Here is a 17,263-nt window from a genome sequence, read left to right as displayed (position 1 = left end):
TGGTTCATAATATATTGAATGTCACAGGTCTAAGGGAACTGTTAAAATCGCTGACCATGTTATATTTCAGAATGTACTGCATTTTCAAATTGTTTTCATTTGCAAGTAACACTTCAGTAACAATTCACTGCACTGTCTTTATTAAAAATGTATATCAATGTTCATTCTTTGATCTTTACTATTCACTGCTGAAAACCTTTATAGTGGGGATATATAAATAGATTTACATCCCGTATACCCTTCAACATAGATTGGGTCTTAACTCATTATCCATTAGTATTTGCATGTCGGGCAAGTATAGGCTGGAACAAAAGACACATCATACTGAGGCTGAACTGAGATCAAAGTATTTTTTAATTTTACCAACCAGTCCTGTGTTAAGACATGACAGACTCATGAGTTCATTCAACACAATATTAAGACTTTAAATCTCATCTGTTCATGAAGTACAATCTCAAGTTCCCACCCTTAAAACATGAACACTAAAATACAGCTCAAACATCTACTTATCCAAAAAAAGAACAAACTTTTTTTTATTATTAAAATGAAAATAAAACATGAAATAAAAAGATAACGTTATGAACCCATCACAGAGGATATCAACATAGAACGCTTCAGATTTAACCTCTCCTGGTTACCATGACAACATTCCACAGAGTTAAACTTCTTCCAAACCTTGTGAATACTTACAAAAGTCCATCTAGGATAATGATTTCTTTATCTTCTTTAATATAGAGTCAGGAAATGCCATTTGCTAAGAACTGATTACAGCAGGTTAAATAGATCAATATCTAAAAACAGCAGTCGAAAGGCCTTTTCTGATTAACAGAGCTGCAGAAATACACTGCATCACTAAAATTACCACCTTGACAGTAATGATTAATGGCATTCTGAGCCTGCTACTAAACATCCAATTCCACCACAGAGGTTTTTGTTTTTCTGCAAATATACTGTAAATGTATTGTTTGGGGGGGGGGGGGATTCAAGATGCCACAGAAGGCCACAATTACCCTTTACATTGGATCCAGTCACACAAACACAAGTACACACAAACATTGGAGCCCATAAGAGTTCATCAAGGCATACAATTTAGACAATATTGCTCTGAAATGAAAGTGTTTCGAGCTTGACCAAGTCAACATTTTTATTGCAATGTGGTAATGATTACTTCACATAATATAAACCGACCTGTGAAATTGTTGCAGTGAATGTGAAAACCAAAATGGCTTTGAAATGAATTAATGTCATGTTTGAGATATTAATTTAATTCTTCAGGGCAAAAAATGTTCAGTGACAAAAAAGTGTAACCAAGAAATGCATTTTCACTGATTCAAGACACCTTTCAGTGAAGAATAGGTGACTATTTACTTGTCAAGAACACTTTCATGCCCAACATGAGACTGGTCCCTTCACCCTGCTCACCACTCCTAAGAGAGAGAGGGCTGAGCATGATGCGCCTTGATCGGAAAAAGCTCTTACACCTGCCCCAAACTACGGTCACACCCACACACATTCTTCTAAAAAGTATTTTTTTACACAAAAAACAAAAAGAAAGAGAAAAAAGAGAAGGGAACTCATTCTAATGCTCAAAAAGTTATACTGTGTATATAGCCACACATACAGCTACAGTATCCTATTGAATCAGAAATGTATTGTGCTTAGATTGCTAATATATCAGTAAAAATATGTTACACAGAAATCTCTTCAGTGGAGGTACATTCGTTAAATTCTTTCAATATAATTTACATATCTATGTAATAAAAATATCCTCATCCTTATAGAGCTTATATATTAATTTTTCTCCCTGTCCCCTCCCCATTATAGCAAAATCATCTCTTAGGCATCTCTAAAAGCTTTCCAAGTGTTTCTTATAATTCACGGAACACTGATGAACCCCAATACAGCCTTTCGTCACCAGCATCTCCACACTAATACTCATCACCCTCTGGTCCACACAATCTGCAGCAATGTTGAAAAAAGTGATGGCTTTTCTTACTAGGTCTCTCGCTCATTTTCACACAGAAGTCTAATCATCAGCTGGCCAGGATATGCGAACGACAAGACAAGACAAAAACAAAACTTAAAAAAAAAATAAAAAAAATAAAAAATATTCAGCCAGATCAGCATCGCAATACAGGGAACTAGTCCCTCTCCATGGCAACTAACTTGCACAGGTGAGCAGCAAGCATGAAAGTTGAAGCAATCTGTTCACAGGCACGATGTAATTACAAATAGCAGAGTTCTGGGATACTGGTGCCCGCTAGGAAACAACCCACAGTCAGCCACACAGGCCTCTCCATCTCTAGCCTATCTCTAGCCTATCGTCCATGTCTGGCTCCCAGCATTCCTTCCTGGCTAAATGGTGTGTGAAAGCACAGCAACATGCTCAGTTGAGGTGACACACGCTAGGGAATAGATGCGTTTTGCTTGACTAAAATAATCCAAAGTCATGGCTTTATGTTTTGAATCGGTTTAAAGGTGGAAATCAAAGGTCTGTTCTGGCTTCGGGTAGATTAAGTGCACTTTGTTGGCACAAGACACCTTTCTTTATGAGCCAGGAGGGCGGGCTGCCATTTTGATTTGGTGTTTATCTGTAAGCCCTGATGTGCCTTGGCTTACGTCACAAAGGAGAGGATCAGCTTCTGCACTGACTCAAAGACACCTCTCCCTCCCTCCATCTCTCCCTCTGTCTGATAGTCTCACCTTTCCTTCCATTTACACACAAACACAAGAACAGACCACCTATCCCATTCCAAGGCACGGCAATTGTGGTAAACATGGCAGTTTGGCTTCATAAGCAAAGGACTGATTGTATTTCTAATGAGTTTTTTTCTGCCCTTGGTCCAATATTTGACTATATAAAGCCATTTATACACAATAAAGTAATGGCTATCAATCAGGGTAACGTTTTGGATACACATTATTCAATGCTATCTAGCATTGAGTATAGTGATGGTCATAAGCATTTAATGATATGCAATTATTCCAAACATTGGGATACTGAGATTTAAGGTTAATGCTGGACCAAAACAATTTGGCAAATTGTAATGTGTCCTTCAGTTGTACAAAGACACTAGCATTGATCATCTGGTATACAGGGCAATTTTATAAAATTTTAGACTCAGAAACAAAATGGTACATACATGCCTACATATCAAGGGAGAGATCAAAGTGCTTGATAGCATTTGAATATAATCTTCTTTCTGTTAAGATATTCAAGTGCTTCACTGTATATACATATCTTTATATGTAGTGATGTAAATTCTAATTCATATTCTTTTTTTCCAAATAATTTTGTTGAATAGCTTTGGAATGAGCAAAAATCACACTTAACCCCTCACACTGTGTGCTTACAAAGACAGGGCACTGAACACATGGAGGGGAACATGAGGGGGGGGGGGGGGGGGGGGCAGTGACCCTGTGGATGACAAGCACACAATACAGCTGCTGCATCAGTGGCTAAACTCCTTCCAGTTGCTCTACCACACAAACATACACATACAGTAGGTAAAACACACTCTCACACACACAAACACTAAACACAACCTGACATCTCTGTTACAAGCCGCAAATAATTATATCATCAAGATAGAAAGGGTCAACCACAGAGTGGTTCTGGAGTTATATCTGTTATTAATATAGGCCTTAGAATGACCGATCTGACAGGTATTTCACACATCCTTCAAGCTCAATACAGAGAACACATCTCTGAAAAGGCGCACTATCCTATTTCAAATCTTCAGAGAAATACCCACCCACCCACCCTCCCCAAAAAGCCTTTCTCCCACCGTAAAAACTGAAGAGGTCCCCTCTAAGAACTTCAAACGAGAACGGCACTAGAACGGCACATATTGCAATAGAACAGCAATAAAACAGTAGAGAATAAAAGCAGGAATAATATCAAGTACGGATACAGTACGGAGAATATCAAATCGCCTTAGATATAGAGGAACTTAGGACATGGAGAGGAAAAAAAAAGAAAAAGAAATTGGATCGACTGCCTCCTATGTAGGAGTACATGTTTTCCGTTACTTGGACAAATAGATTTTTAGTTTCGTAGGTTTCTTAACGCACAGCAGGGTGAGAAGCAAGAAGCAGAGGCCGAGCAGCAGTCTGGGGGCACAGTGACGCTCCGCGTTTAGCGTGTTCAACTGCCCGTAATGTGTGTGTTTACTACCGGCCCAAAGTGTCTGACTCAAAAGTCATTCCGGTCCAGGTACCACTGTGATTACCCGGGTACCGCCACTGCAAGAGTGTTTTTCAATTAGAGGCCAACAGGTGAAGAGAATTGTCAGCGTTAAAAGCCCCCCCCCCCCCACCAACCCCTATTTTGTAAATGAAAAGTCAACCACTATGAATGATTTTTTTTTGCCTGCATGAAAACCTGCTCTACAAGACTACAAAGTGATGAATGGTAAATTACAGGCGTTGCAATGCCACTCCTAAACACTAGAGTGTGCTGTTGCAGTACATTTCAGGCAAAGAGCTCTGCAAAGGCGTCACCCCAACAGGAAGCTTAATACAGTAGACAGGCCTGCCAGTCTCTAATATGCTAGCTCTGATTAAATGATAATGACAGACTGCTTGTTGATTTTTGGCTCCCCCGCAAAAACAAAATCTCTCTAACATTTCAAAATCAATTTTTTCTGTACAGCTTATCATAATTTCTGTTGATCAGGATAGGAAGGAATGTTGTTGGAGGACTGATGTGGTGTGTTAATACAGGGCTATGTACAGAGGACGTCTGGAGCCTGTTCTGGATTCGTGTCTACTGTGAGCTTCTGGAGTGCACCATGCGCGAGACCGGGCGCCTCTCAGAAGAGGAAAAGGAAAAAAAACAACCCACTATATTCCACCCAGAGGCAACACCAGGGAATCTCACAATGGTGAGGATTTCAGAATAGAGCTCCAACCCCACGTACCAGCGCCCAAGGTGCATGCATGTGGCTTTAAGTGTGTCTGTGTGTGAGTGTGTGTGTGAGAATACATTTGTATAAGATCTGTGGGGATACTGACAACAGCATTTAAGTGGGTACACATGTGTCTCGGTAATAGAGCAGAACACAGCTGCACCCATCGGTTCGGAGCTGTATGCAAGCAACATCGTTTAAACATTGTGTTGAGTGTGTACAGGCGTATGAAAAGAGGGCTTGTTGTAGGGAGTAGAAGATAACCTCGACGACAACAACCACAAACAGCAGAGTGGAATGGCAGTGGGAGCTCCTTGCTGTTCACCAGTTCATGATGCAGTTCCTGTTCAGAGTCATGAAGTACACCTGGCTGCTGCCCCCAGAGCGCACCGAGGCGAAAAACACCTGGGAAGAGCGTTCAAGAGCACATATGGGTCACTCAAATATCCAGCAGACATCAGTAATTGTAATGGTGGATATATTGAATGCATGTGAATGAACATACGCATATGAACATCAGCATATGAATTTCAATGTGGTATGGAAGTCTATTTATATCGCACATTTCATACTCAGGGGTCATTTAATGTGCTTTACATAAACAAAGGCAACGAGTAATAGTAAAGCATAAGATGGTAATAGTTAAAAAAGTAGTTGAAAAAAGTACATCATATAATTAAAGAACTAAAAAAAGGAAGTGTGCAAGTGGAAGGATTCATTTGGCTGTATGGGCGTGTGAGTGTATATGGGTCCTAGGGATGGAACAGCTCTGTGTGTGGCAGCTGTACTTCACTCTTTAATGTGTGTATCTCTGCACCTTGACCATCTGAATTTCCCTCTTTGGGATAATAAAGTTGACTTTGACTCACCTTATCGTTTCTCTCGCACAGGAACTTGAGCCTCTGGGCTCTCTTGTGCATGAAGACGCCGTCAAGATGGCCCGTCTCCACGGCACGGATCTCAATGGCCTTTTCGCCCCAACCCATGATCTGGTTGGAGCAGATGTGTGCTACGAGAACAAGATGGAGCAAGTCTTGCAAATGAATCTGGACTCCCTTTGCTGACAATGTATGTGTGTATATATCATTTGTGTGTGTGTGTACAGTATGTGAGTGTTTCTAGTGTGTGCGTGCAGTTTGTGTGTGTGTGTGTGTACAGTATGTGTGTGTGAGTGTGTGGATGCAAGTGAGTGAATGAGAAAAAGAGAGAGTGTGTGAATATGAGTGAGAGTGAGTGAGTTTGAATAAGTGAGTGAGTGAAAGAGTGAGCATGTGAATGAGAGAGTGTGTGTGAGTGATTCTGAGTGAGAGAATGTGTGTGAGTGATTCTGAGTGAGAGAATGTGTGTGAGTGATAAGTATATATACTCTTTTGATCCCGTGATTGTGTGTGACAGTGAGTGAGTGAGGGAGTACGTATGTGTGAGACTGAGTGAGTGAGGTAGTGTGTGAGTGAGTGAGTGACTTACCCACAGAGGTGGGCATCTCTCCCCACTGCAGCACCACATCCTTGATGATGCGGCCGTAGGTGTTGACGTAGACGCCCTCATCCTCGTAGCAGAGCAGCATCTCCATGCCGTCAGAGCTTGGCAGGAACACGATGGCGTGGGGAGTCACCTGACTCTGAATCTGAGGGAGCCACAACAGGAGACAGATGGTGTGGAATCATACAATTGGGTTTACACATTTAGTTGACAAGAAAACATGCAATCATCCCATTAAACCAATGCAGTACAAACTGTGAACATGTTTGTCTTCCGTCCTACAAAGTCTGGGCAGGCTACGAATACCACTTTTTTAAGATATTAATGCCAAAACATGGCCTCTAAGATTAAGTATTTTTGAGAGAGGTGAAAAAAGGTGAAAAACATTTTGGGGATCTAAACATTATGTTGACACATTTTGAGCAAAATGTGAGATGTTGCGGCAACACATTTCCTGGATTATTCTATCAGATTTGACATAGAATGACTCACATAACATATGGTGTACAGCACAAGGTTAGCGGAAGTGAAAGTAAATTAGTGGATCCGCCCAGTGACTCATATCCGCTCCAAAAATGTAACAATTTAAAATGTTCTTTCCTGGCCCATTCCAAACCGTTTTTGCATAATCTTGCTTACGTGCAGTCAGACAAACCACACCAAAAATATAGCCTCCCAGAGGGAGGTAAGGAAGACATTTAATCCAGAAACTGGCTGTGTGCACCTGACATGTTGCTTATTCCTGCCCACTTTCAGTATGTCGAGAGGGAGATCACTGGCTGAGTGAAGGAATTTGATAAGGACAAATCCTGTCTGGACATGATAACATTTCCAAATGTCAGAGTACACTGAACTGAATAAGAACTGACTGGCCTTTAAATGAAGTACTGGTAGTGGTGACACAAAGCTAGTTTACTTTTCGCTCCTTTAAGTTTTTGCCATGGTCTTCTATTGAAGAAGATTATTTTCTGGCAAATTCTCCATCTTAAATTTTTTTTTTACCAACACACATGTTCTTCTATGTTGGATTGCCATCTCAAATCTGAAATTTGCTTTGTTTGTTTTTATTTGTCTCTAATGCAACTACTTTCTATGTGTTGATTGGATGTAGCTCATTAAGTCTGCTTAAGTTATGATTCCTGATATTTCAGCACAGTACATCAGTCACACAGAGCAAACCTCTGAGAAGGCAACCACCATTTTCCAACATGTTTATATCATCGTTCAGTGTTTTGAGCTACTGTGAATAAGGGCTTACATGCACAGGGATGTAGATGTCGTAGTTGTTTCCAGAGTCCACATCGATGGCATGGAAGCCAGCGCTGGACCCGTAGATGACCTTAAGCCTCTGGCCCTCCTCCACCGTCAGATCCACCAAACAGGGCCTATGGGGCAGGTCACTGAAAGACTGCAGGGGGGTGTCAGAAAAGTGAAAGGGGGAGAGAGAGTGGTAAGTAGGTTGGGCGGAAGGGAAGGGAGAGAGAGAGAGAAAGAGAGAGAAAGAGAGACAGAAGATATATTTAGGAATAGAGGGAGACAAAGCAAGAGACAGATCAAAGCAAAGTAAAAAAGGAGGAAATAAGAAATAAGACTTGTGTTCAGTCAACCCTCTTTTTTGAAACTTGCCACTAAAAAAATCAAATGAGGAAACAAGTTGGAAAAACAAAGTCTGATGAAATGTACAGCAGACAGAGCCTACTGCAGACTGAGACTAGCAAAGGGAATATGGGCAGAGGGAGCTCAGGTGAAACCCATCCCTACCTTGAAAGCCATGAATTTGTGATAAGGCTTGGGAGCCCAGGCGTACACCTCCACTGCATTCTTCAAAGCGATGACCAGAAATTTGATTCTCTCGTATTTCACTGTGGACAGAAGCACATGTGCACGTGTCAGCTCTTATCTCTCACATTCCTACACTGCCTCCAGCTTTAATGGCAGCAAAGGCCATATCGAAGTAAACAACATCAAACAAGTTGGTAAGATAATATTCAACGGCAGTCATTTGAGTAGTTGAGGGACAAGAATAAAATTCTTTGCACGTATTATTTAACCTTTGTAGAAATGTTAATCATTCTACACCATATACTGCAATGTAATATTTGTACTTTTCTCTGATTTCATTTACAGACATTATCAATTTGTTTCTAAAACTAAAAGGCAAGCAGAAAGTAATTCAGCAGAATACAACTATTGATCAGAGTGTTTGTATGAAGGTGCATATAATGGTGTATAATAACTCTTAAGGGGATGGCAGCATCAACAACAACGCTTAGCGCTTTATCAAGGCACCCAAAGTACTTTACAGTGAAGGGGGACTTCACTAACCGCCACCAATGTGTAGCACCCACCCACCTGGGTGATGCACGCCAGCCTTTATGTGGCAGATGCGCCACCAATGTGACACCACACCACACCACACCACACCTCTTCCTCATTTCCTCTCTGTTGGTCTATGGCGCCGCTGGCCTCACTCACCCACTTTGTAGTGCACACAGCCCTCCATCTCCCCAACAGTGGTCCAGCCCTGTTTCTTCTCCACCTCGGGGTCGTTGTGCAGAATCTTATTGCGGAGCCAGGCCAGGTAGTACACACGCACTTTATTCTTCTTCCCTGTCAGGGGAGAGAGAGGTCGGCATGTTAATCTCTTGTACTGAGCTTGGAGAGGAAATATCACTACCTGTGCCTACATGCTAGTGTTGGTTCCTGATTGTGACTGGGCAGATCTATCTTGATACCTAGGCTTTAACAACCAAGACCGTAGCTTTTTCACAGTAGCACCATAATCATTCTTAAATTGTCTATAAAATCAAGCAAAATAAATAATTTGGCACATTCCAAAATAAGGGGACAAAGATATTAACAGTTAAAAGTCCACATGCAAGTATGATGATGTGATTTTCTTAACATCAGGAACCGCATTCCATAAATCTCAGTATGGGAGACTATGTATAGTAAGTGAGTGAGTAGGCGCAGAGTTTGCCAGCAGAAACTTGTGTGAGCAATTATGCTGAGTTAGTAGAACTGTGTAACTGAAAAATAACATACACTTGCAAATTGTCCATCCTGTTGGTTAGCACATGGCACAGTTAAGAGCACATGCAAGACTGACTGTGTGTGTGTGTGTGTGTGTGTGTGTGTGTGTGTGTGTGTGTGGAAGTCGACCTGATATAGTGATGAGCAGGTTGAGTCCCTCCAGGACGTCCATCTGCTGGAATCTGCGCGAGTTGATGAGGGGGTAGACTTTCCCCTGACCGCTACGGTCCAACAGTTTCAGTCCATTCTCTGTACCGACCAGTAGGTTCACACCTACAGCACACCCAAAACACACACACACACACACACACACACACACACACACACACACACACACACACACACACACACACACACACACACACACACACACACACACACACACACACACACACACACACACACACACACACACACACACACACACACACACACACACACACACACACACACACACACGGAGCCAGTTATATACAATATACAGTATGATATTAAGTAACATTAAATGACCAACCATACAGTGAGCATGCACGCACGCAGACACATCGAATGGTGCAGACTCACCCCACAGAGCAGCGCACAGGATCTCAGAGTTGAAACGCTTCTTGTATTTGCGGATCTCGGGCGTGTCGCTGTGGGGGCGGGTATTGGTGGGGTTCACGTTCACCATGGAGCCCTTGCGCACTTCAGCCTTCAGCTGCTCAAACCGCGGCCCCAAAGCTGAGAGCACAGGGAAAGAATGGTCATAATTTACAAACACAAAATAACAAACAATGTTTTGTCTGTTTGCCTGTCTCTAATCATCAGGAAAGGCAAAGGGATTTCAAACGGTGAGATACAAACCTCAAAACCACAAATATGCAATAAGAGCCCTTTATTTTATGCAGCATCTGCACAAGCGTGCTGTACTCACTTCCTGGAATGGACTCCCCTGTCCCACCTTGTGGATGGTACATTCCCAGATCCACAAAAGTAGTGAAGGAGGACTTGCCAGATGCCTTGACCAGACCACGTGACTGATACTAAAACAAAAGAATGCAGACAGAGTTGTAAAACTAATTTGTTATTATAGGTATTAATCTGCCTGTCATGGAGGAATGCACTGGTTTGTGAGTAGTAGATTACTTACACAGTACTATATGACTATAGCACTGAGACAACACAGTAAAAATGCTTGTTCTTGGTATACCTTCATTTAGTTATTAAACTTCAATTGACTGCCATTTGTCACATAATTACAACATAATGTATTAGAAGAGTAATAAATGAATGCAATCATTTAACAAAATGTACGATCCTCCTCAGACTACTGACAGTAGCATGAACTATAACAGACCAGCTGATAAAGCTAGCTTGGCTAGGCTAGTGTAAAAGCAACATGGACTAGACCAGCTAATAAAGCTAGCTCAGCTAGGCTAGTAGAGAAGCAGGATACTCCAACAGACCAGCTGATAAAGTTAGCTCGGCTAGGCTAATGGAGAAGCAGGATGGACTATAACAGGCCAACTGGTAAATTTAGCTCAGATAGGCTGGTGGAGAAGTAGCATGGACTAGACCAGCTAATAAAGCTAGCTCAGCTAGGCTAGTAGAGAAGCTGCATGGACTAACAGACCAGCTGATAAAGCTACCTCAGCTAGGCTGGTGGAGAAGCAGGATGGACTAACAGACCAGATGAGAAAGCTACCGCAGCTAGGCTAGTGGAGAAGCAGGATACTCTAACAGACCAGCTGATAAAGCTAGTTTAGCTAGGCTGGTGGAAAATCAGGATGGACTAACAGACCAGCTGAAAAAGCTAGCTCAGCTTGGCTGGTATAGAAGCAGAATGGACTAACAGACCAGCTGATAAAACTAGCTCAGCTTGGCTGGTATAGAAGCAGATTGGACTAACAGACCAGCTGATAAAGCTAGCTCAGCTTGGCTGGTATAGAAGCAGATTGGACTAACAGACCAGCTGACAAAGCTAGCTCAGCTAGGCTGTTGGAGAAGCAGGAGGACTCACATCATAGGCAGAGTCTTTCCCTGGCGAGGAGGTGGAGTCAGTGGGGGAGTGGGAGGGCTGGACCACGTCAGGCAGGTTGGTGTAACCATTATGGCTACGCTTCTCTGGAGTCTGACGGACAGCAGGACAAACATGTGGTCATCATGTGCTCATGCCACTTGCTGGGTCCAGCAGAACCAGAACCAAAGTGCTGACCAAGACCAAATATCATTCCAAGTTGTCTTACTCTGACCCAGGCTAATAAAGACACTGTGCCCCACACACACACACACACACACACACGCACGCGCGCACACACACACACACACACACACACACACACACTTACTCGTTGCACCAGCATTGTCTGGTCCCCGTACCCTCCAGCTCGCTCCTCCTCTCTCACCTCTCCTTCCTCTTCCTCATGGACCACCATGGTGTTCACAGAGTCGGTGTCTGCATCCCGCGGACTGCACAAACACACAGCACACCAGGATGAATGGGATGGGGGGTTATCCATGTATATAGTATGTACAACATATATGTACATATGTGTGCGTGTGTGTGTGTGTGGGTGGATGGATGGATATCCACTACTGTGCTCTAGTTCTTTCTTCTATCTGAGACAATTTGTCAACCATGAACTCATCTCTACCCTCATACAACATCCTGCAGCTTCATCTTGTATACTTTCCTTCTCTCAAGTGCACTTAATCTCAGAGTGCTGGTACCTGGGAATGGCTCCTCACAGGGTAGAATTCTTTGTCTCTAGCTACCTGAAACACTCCCTAGGTTTCAGCCTCTTCCTCTCTTTATTTCTCTCTCTCTACCCCTCTCTCTCTCTCTCTCTCTCTCTCTCACCGGTCAGTTGGGCTCTCCTCCTCCTCCGGTCCTTCTCCGCTCTCGCTCTCCTCACTGCTCTCGCTACTCTCCGAGGAAGAGGAGTAGTCGTTGGCCTTCGCCGGGGGTCTGGGCTGCTCTTCAGCCCGCTCCTTAGAGTAGAGCCCGTGGTCCTGATACACACCAAGGAACACATGCACACGCACAGACAAAATACAAACCCAGTAAGAGCAGTGTATGGATTTGTAAGATATTACAAAACATTTTTTTAAAGCTCCCAAAATGACATGATAGACAAGCAGACATTGGACACGTTCTGGGGGACATGCAGTCTACATTAGCAGGGGATTTAAACAGTATAATCTGATTAGCATTGCATTCGTCATTTGGGGGTCACTGTACGGACGTGAGGATCCACAAGCCAGCTTCAACACCAAAGCACCTGGCATGCAGACGCAGTCATACACACACACACACATCAAGCTCTTACTACACGCCTGCACCTGACATGCAGATGCAGTCATACTCACACACACACACACGCACACGCACACGCACACGCACACGCACACGCACACACGTGCACGCTCACACGTGCGCACTCTGGCGCTTAGACACACACATACACCGGCCATCGGTTACTGACCTCTCCTATAGCTCTCTTATAACTCTGGGCATCATAGATGGACAGTTTGGTAGAGAGGGGGTAAAAAGGGGTTATCAAAAGGAGTTGGGGGTGGGGGATGTGGTGTCAGTGAAGGTGAAGGTCAGGACACAGAGGGAGGTGTGCAAGCGACAGGATTCCCAAAAAGGAAAAAGAAAGAGGGAGAAGGAGGGAAAGAGACAGGAGGTTAGTGCATAGTGTCTATAAAGTGCTCAGGAAAGATGGTGGGATAGAGTGTCTAAAAAAGGATCAAAAGTTTTACAGGCAACTAGTATGTGGAGACTACAGTGAACAGTATTCACTGGAAACATACGAGTGTCTGAGGACATCACAAAAGCAAGAGTGGCATCCATAGGCTACAGTACAGCGAACTTTACTGTTAAAAATGACAGTATCAGCAAACACCTTGTAATATACTGTAAAACACTTTTGAGGCCTATATTCATCTTTGCCTAAAAATAAAAGCAAGAATATATAGCCAATATATTTTTAAAAATATAGAAGAATGGTCGAACTGAATCAGTATATTGAACAACCAAATGTGTGCTATTTAAAGCCTGAGAGGAGAGCGGGCGGGTGGCGTGGCGTGGCAGGGGACTGTGCGGGCGGAGAGAGGCGTGCAGACCTACCGCTGGGCGACTGGGTCGCGAGGAGGTGCGCGACTCCCCTGGCTTGTGCCGCCCGTCGTGGTGCAGGATGGGAGACGAATCCATTTTAGAGGAGCCTGGAGGAGATAATGGAGGGGGGAGGGAAACAAATCTCATAAGCACACACGCACACATACAGTATACACACACACACACATACCACAGCTGCCCAACTGCCTAGTCTGGACACATATGTACGCACGCACGCACGCACACACGCACACACCACAGCTGCCCAACTGCCTAGTCTGGACACATATGTACGCACGCACGCACGCACACACACATACCACAGCTGCCTAGTCTGGACACATATGTACGCACGCACGCCACACACACACACACACACACACACACACACACACACACACACACACACACACACACACACACACACACACACACACACACACACACACACACACACACACACACACACACACACACACACACACACACACACACACACACACACACACACACACACACACACCACAGCTGCCCAACTGCCTAGTCTGGACACATATGTATGTACGCACGCACGCACGCACACACACACACACACACACAAATATGCTCCCACACACTGACCCAGGATGTGGTGTCGCTCCAGGGAGCCTGTCTGCGGCAGGTTGGACACCACGCTCATGCTGTCCCCCCTCTCCCAGCGGTCATTGCGGCTCAGATCGGGATTACTGCCCAAACAGAAAGCCCAATTAGCTCAGCACGGCATCACAGCAACAATCAATAATCTGGACAAGCAATTACCTCAGCCATTACACACGACATACACAATAAATATCAATCTCATAAACTATAAGCTCAGATGACCTATCTGACATAAGTTATAATTATGTCTATGTCTGTGTGTGTGTGTGTGTGTGTGTGTGTGTGTGTGTGTGTGTGTGTGTGTGTGTGTGTGTGTGTGTGTGTGTGTGTCTGTCTTTAATTGTGGCTCACCTGGCGCGGACTGGATGTCTGATCCCAGAGGAGAGGTTGGTGTTCAGCGCCGTGGCGATGGAGGTAGTCCGCTGGGGAATCTGAGACGGATGGAGGAAGGAATACAAGAAGGACACAGAGAGAGAGAGAGAGAGAGAGCGAGGAGGACCAAACAGATGGTCTTAGTGTGTGGAACATACACTGTCTTAAATCTTAGATTCTCTTCAATGACCAGAGGCAAATGGTGAAGACTGTGTGTCTGTGAAGTCTGTCTGTGTTTTTGAGTCACAGTACTTACTTCTTGTTTTGCAACGGGTTCTTGCAGAGTCTGTTGTTGATAGCTTGTTTTACAGCACACCAACCCAACATGTGTATACAGTATATATGAACGTCTTCAAAATCCCCCCTATTTGTTTCATTAGATTAATTTAAGCGCTTTATAGTACCACCTGTTTGCTTCGAAATCAAATTCTGTGTCAATGTACTTGCTTGCTCTCTAATTCATTTGCAAGAATGCAGCAGCAATGACAGTAAGTAAATGTGTGTTAGTCATTAGTTAGTAATTAGGAGGACTGTCTGGCTGATGCTTATGAATATTCAGATGACCATGGCCAAAAACAGAACATCAGCCCTACATAACTGCCCTCAGAGGGGTCTGTTAACTACTAATCTGTAAATTTACTTTAACATGGCCAAATGTATAGCTATGTTTTGAGCATGTTAAGTGCATGTTTTGTATTTTGGGATGGGAAGGTGTTTCATTCTCACAAGTGGAGAAACTGCTTCTTATTTTAGCCCCACCACCACCATCATCATCATCATCATCATCATCAGCTTCCAGTTTTGGCTCTCACTTTCGGTGGCTGCTCGATCTCGGGGAGGCGGATCCAGGGCCCGCGGTCGTCCCTCATTGGCCGCGGCTGCGGGGCTTGGCTCTCGGAGGTGGGGTCGGAGTTCTGGCGCACGAGCTCGCGGGGGTGGAGCGGGCGGGGGGTGGGGGTGGGGGAGGGCTCCTGCGTGGGGAAGGCGGACATGGTCTTAGTGGGCTGGTCGCACAGGGACTGCGAGCGGGGCACGGGCGCCGCGTACGGCTTCAGTGGCACCAGGTGGGCCATCTGGAACTGCTGGTGGGAAAGGTGGGGGGTGGCGGCGGAGAGGGTGGGGTTGGTTGGAGTGGGGTGGAGCAATCACCAAGGTGAGAAGGGTGGGGGTTGAGGTGGGGTCACCAAGTGATTTACGGGGAAGGGAGAGTTAAGCAAATTTCGGAGGAGAGGATGTTACCGATTTTGATTGGAGGAAATAGGGAAAGGTTTTGGTGGGGAAAAATCACCAAGAGTACCAAAGATGTGTTGATGTTGAGGGTTTGTATCGATTGATCGTTGATCGTATAGTTTGCGTTCCAGTTTTTAATTGATTTGATTTGTGGAGGTTCGAGCACAGGATGGGGGTCAGAGTCAAGGCCACCAGCAGAGGATCCGCGTGTCGCAAGCAGAAGAGGATAGCATTTCCCCACACAGCAGAGGAAGTCGAAACATGCAGGAGGAAAAGGGCAGAGACAGAAAACACCAAGGAAGAGAAGAGAAGAGGAGAGAGGGGAGGAGAGGAGAGGAGAGGAGAAGCACTTTAGAGACAGATTTAGATCTAGGCATCTAAGGCAGGAATGTTAGTAAAAGAAATAGCAAGAAGCCAAGTCTAACGAGGCACTTCCACTGGGTAGCATGTTAACTATTACATAATCAGCTTTATGTGCATGGAAATGGCAAGTGAACTGTAAATACTGTGCAATGATTCGTAGTTTTACGGTTCATTTATTTGTCGCTCATCTCACCATATTTAAAGACAACCTGGTCTCTGACAGTCCCAACCCATCTTTCCAAACACATATTGTCCTCCATATGGTCAGCCTCAGCGGGGAAAAAAGAGAGAGTGGGGAGGAAAAAAAAAATACACAAACCTTGCCCTGTCCACCCTGCGGTTCGACCGGACGCTGCATGGGCGGGGTCTGGGCAGCCTGTGCAGCCCCTGATTGGTTGATGGAGTCGGAGCGTGACTGGATGTTGGTGTCGGACACGGTGGTGCAGAGTTTAGGCGAGCCCGTTCTGTTCAGCTTGCTCCGCTCCTCCACCTGTGAACCAGGAGACAGGACGGGTGGGGGTTAAAAACATAAAGGGGGGTGGTGGTGGGGATTAAAAACATAAAGGGGGGTGGTGGTGGGGATTAAAAACATAAGACAGTGGGGGACATATACAGAAACACCACAAGAATTTATTATAAGAAATAAAAGAAAAGCACATAAGTAGTTGACTGAAAAAAGGAACAGTGCCAAAACAGATCCAGCACACACTGTACTCTCTCCCTTTGGCTCCCTCTCCCCTCCCCCGCTGGTGTGCGTGTTGGCACGTAGGCGGCCCCCCCGCTCTCCCACTCACTTCGCGGGCCCACGCTGGCTTGTTGTTGGCCTCCAGGTTCTTGCTGTAGTGGTAGAGCTGGGGCTTCTTGTCCTGCTGCTGCTGCTGCTGCTGCTGCTGCTGCAGGGACACCAGGTAGGCGTGCTCCTGCTGCAGCTGCCTCTGCAGACGCTCCGACTGCCGCTGCTCCTCCAGCTGCTTACGCTTGTACTCCTGCGGACGCAGCGCAGACCGGGGGGGGGGGGGTGGGGGGGGGTTAGAGGTCAGAGGAGAATGTGCGTCTGCGCAGGTCAACGTGATCAGGGAAATATGGGGATCTCTGTCTGCACATGACGAGATTGTGTGTGGGGGTTCAGGGGAGG

The 17,263-nt window shown here is 44.9% G+C and overlaps 1 protein-coding gene across 6 annotated transcripts in view; it reads right to left on the bottom strand.

Moving 5' to 3' along the window:
* Positions 1-331: 331 nt before the first annotated feature.
* Positions 332-17,263, bottom strand: part of mink1 (misshapen-like kinase 1) — a 35,711-nt gene continuing 18,779 nt past the window's right edge. For 4 of the 6 annotated variants that reach the window (XM_076274375.1, XM_076274377.1, XM_076274376.1 and 1 more), the window contains 18 exons: positions 16,923-17,114; positions 16,448-16,618; positions 15,348-15,614; positions 14,515-14,594; positions 14,146-14,249; positions 13,537-13,631; positions 12,265-12,416; positions 11,753-11,873; positions 11,425-11,535; positions 10,339-10,447; positions 9,990-10,145; positions 9,555-9,698; positions 8,868-9,002; positions 8,154-8,254; positions 7,651-7,800; positions 6,378-6,537; positions 5,780-5,919; positions 332-5,315 (listed from right to left, as the gene is read on the bottom strand). In XM_076274375.1, coding sequence (XP_076130490.1) covers positions 5,232-5,315; positions 5,780-5,919; positions 6,378-6,537; positions 7,651-7,800; positions 8,154-8,254; positions 8,868-9,002; positions 9,555-9,698; positions 9,990-10,145; positions 10,339-10,447; positions 11,425-11,535; positions 11,753-11,873; positions 12,265-12,416; positions 13,537-13,631; positions 14,146-14,249; positions 14,515-14,594; positions 15,348-15,614; positions 16,448-16,618; positions 16,923-17,114 — 2,472 coding nt within the window. In that variant the 3' untranslated portion in view covers positions 332-5,231. The remainder of the gene's footprint in view (positions 5,316-5,779; positions 5,920-6,377; positions 6,538-7,650; positions 7,801-8,153; positions 8,255-8,867; positions 9,003-9,554; positions 9,699-9,989; positions 10,146-10,338; positions 10,448-11,424; positions 11,536-11,752; positions 11,874-12,264; positions 12,417-13,536; positions 13,632-14,145; positions 14,250-14,514; positions 14,595-15,347; positions 15,615-16,447; positions 16,619-16,922; positions 17,115-17,263) is intronic. The other 2 variants (XM_076274379.1, XM_076274380.1) reach the window with 2 other exon arrangements.

Source organism: Alosa pseudoharengus, unplaced genomic scaffold (genome assembly GCF_046254945.1).
Source record: "Alosa pseudoharengus isolate Yale_2024_CS ecotype anadromous, Long Island Sound unplaced genomic scaffold, YU_APseudo_1.1 YU_APseudo_1.1_scf_8, whole genome shotgun sequence".
NCBI classification, from domain to species: Eukaryota; Metazoa; Chordata; class Actinopteri; order Clupeiformes; family Clupeidae; genus Alosa; species Alosa pseudoharengus.
This window is presented reverse-complemented; position numbering and strand designations above follow the sequence as displayed.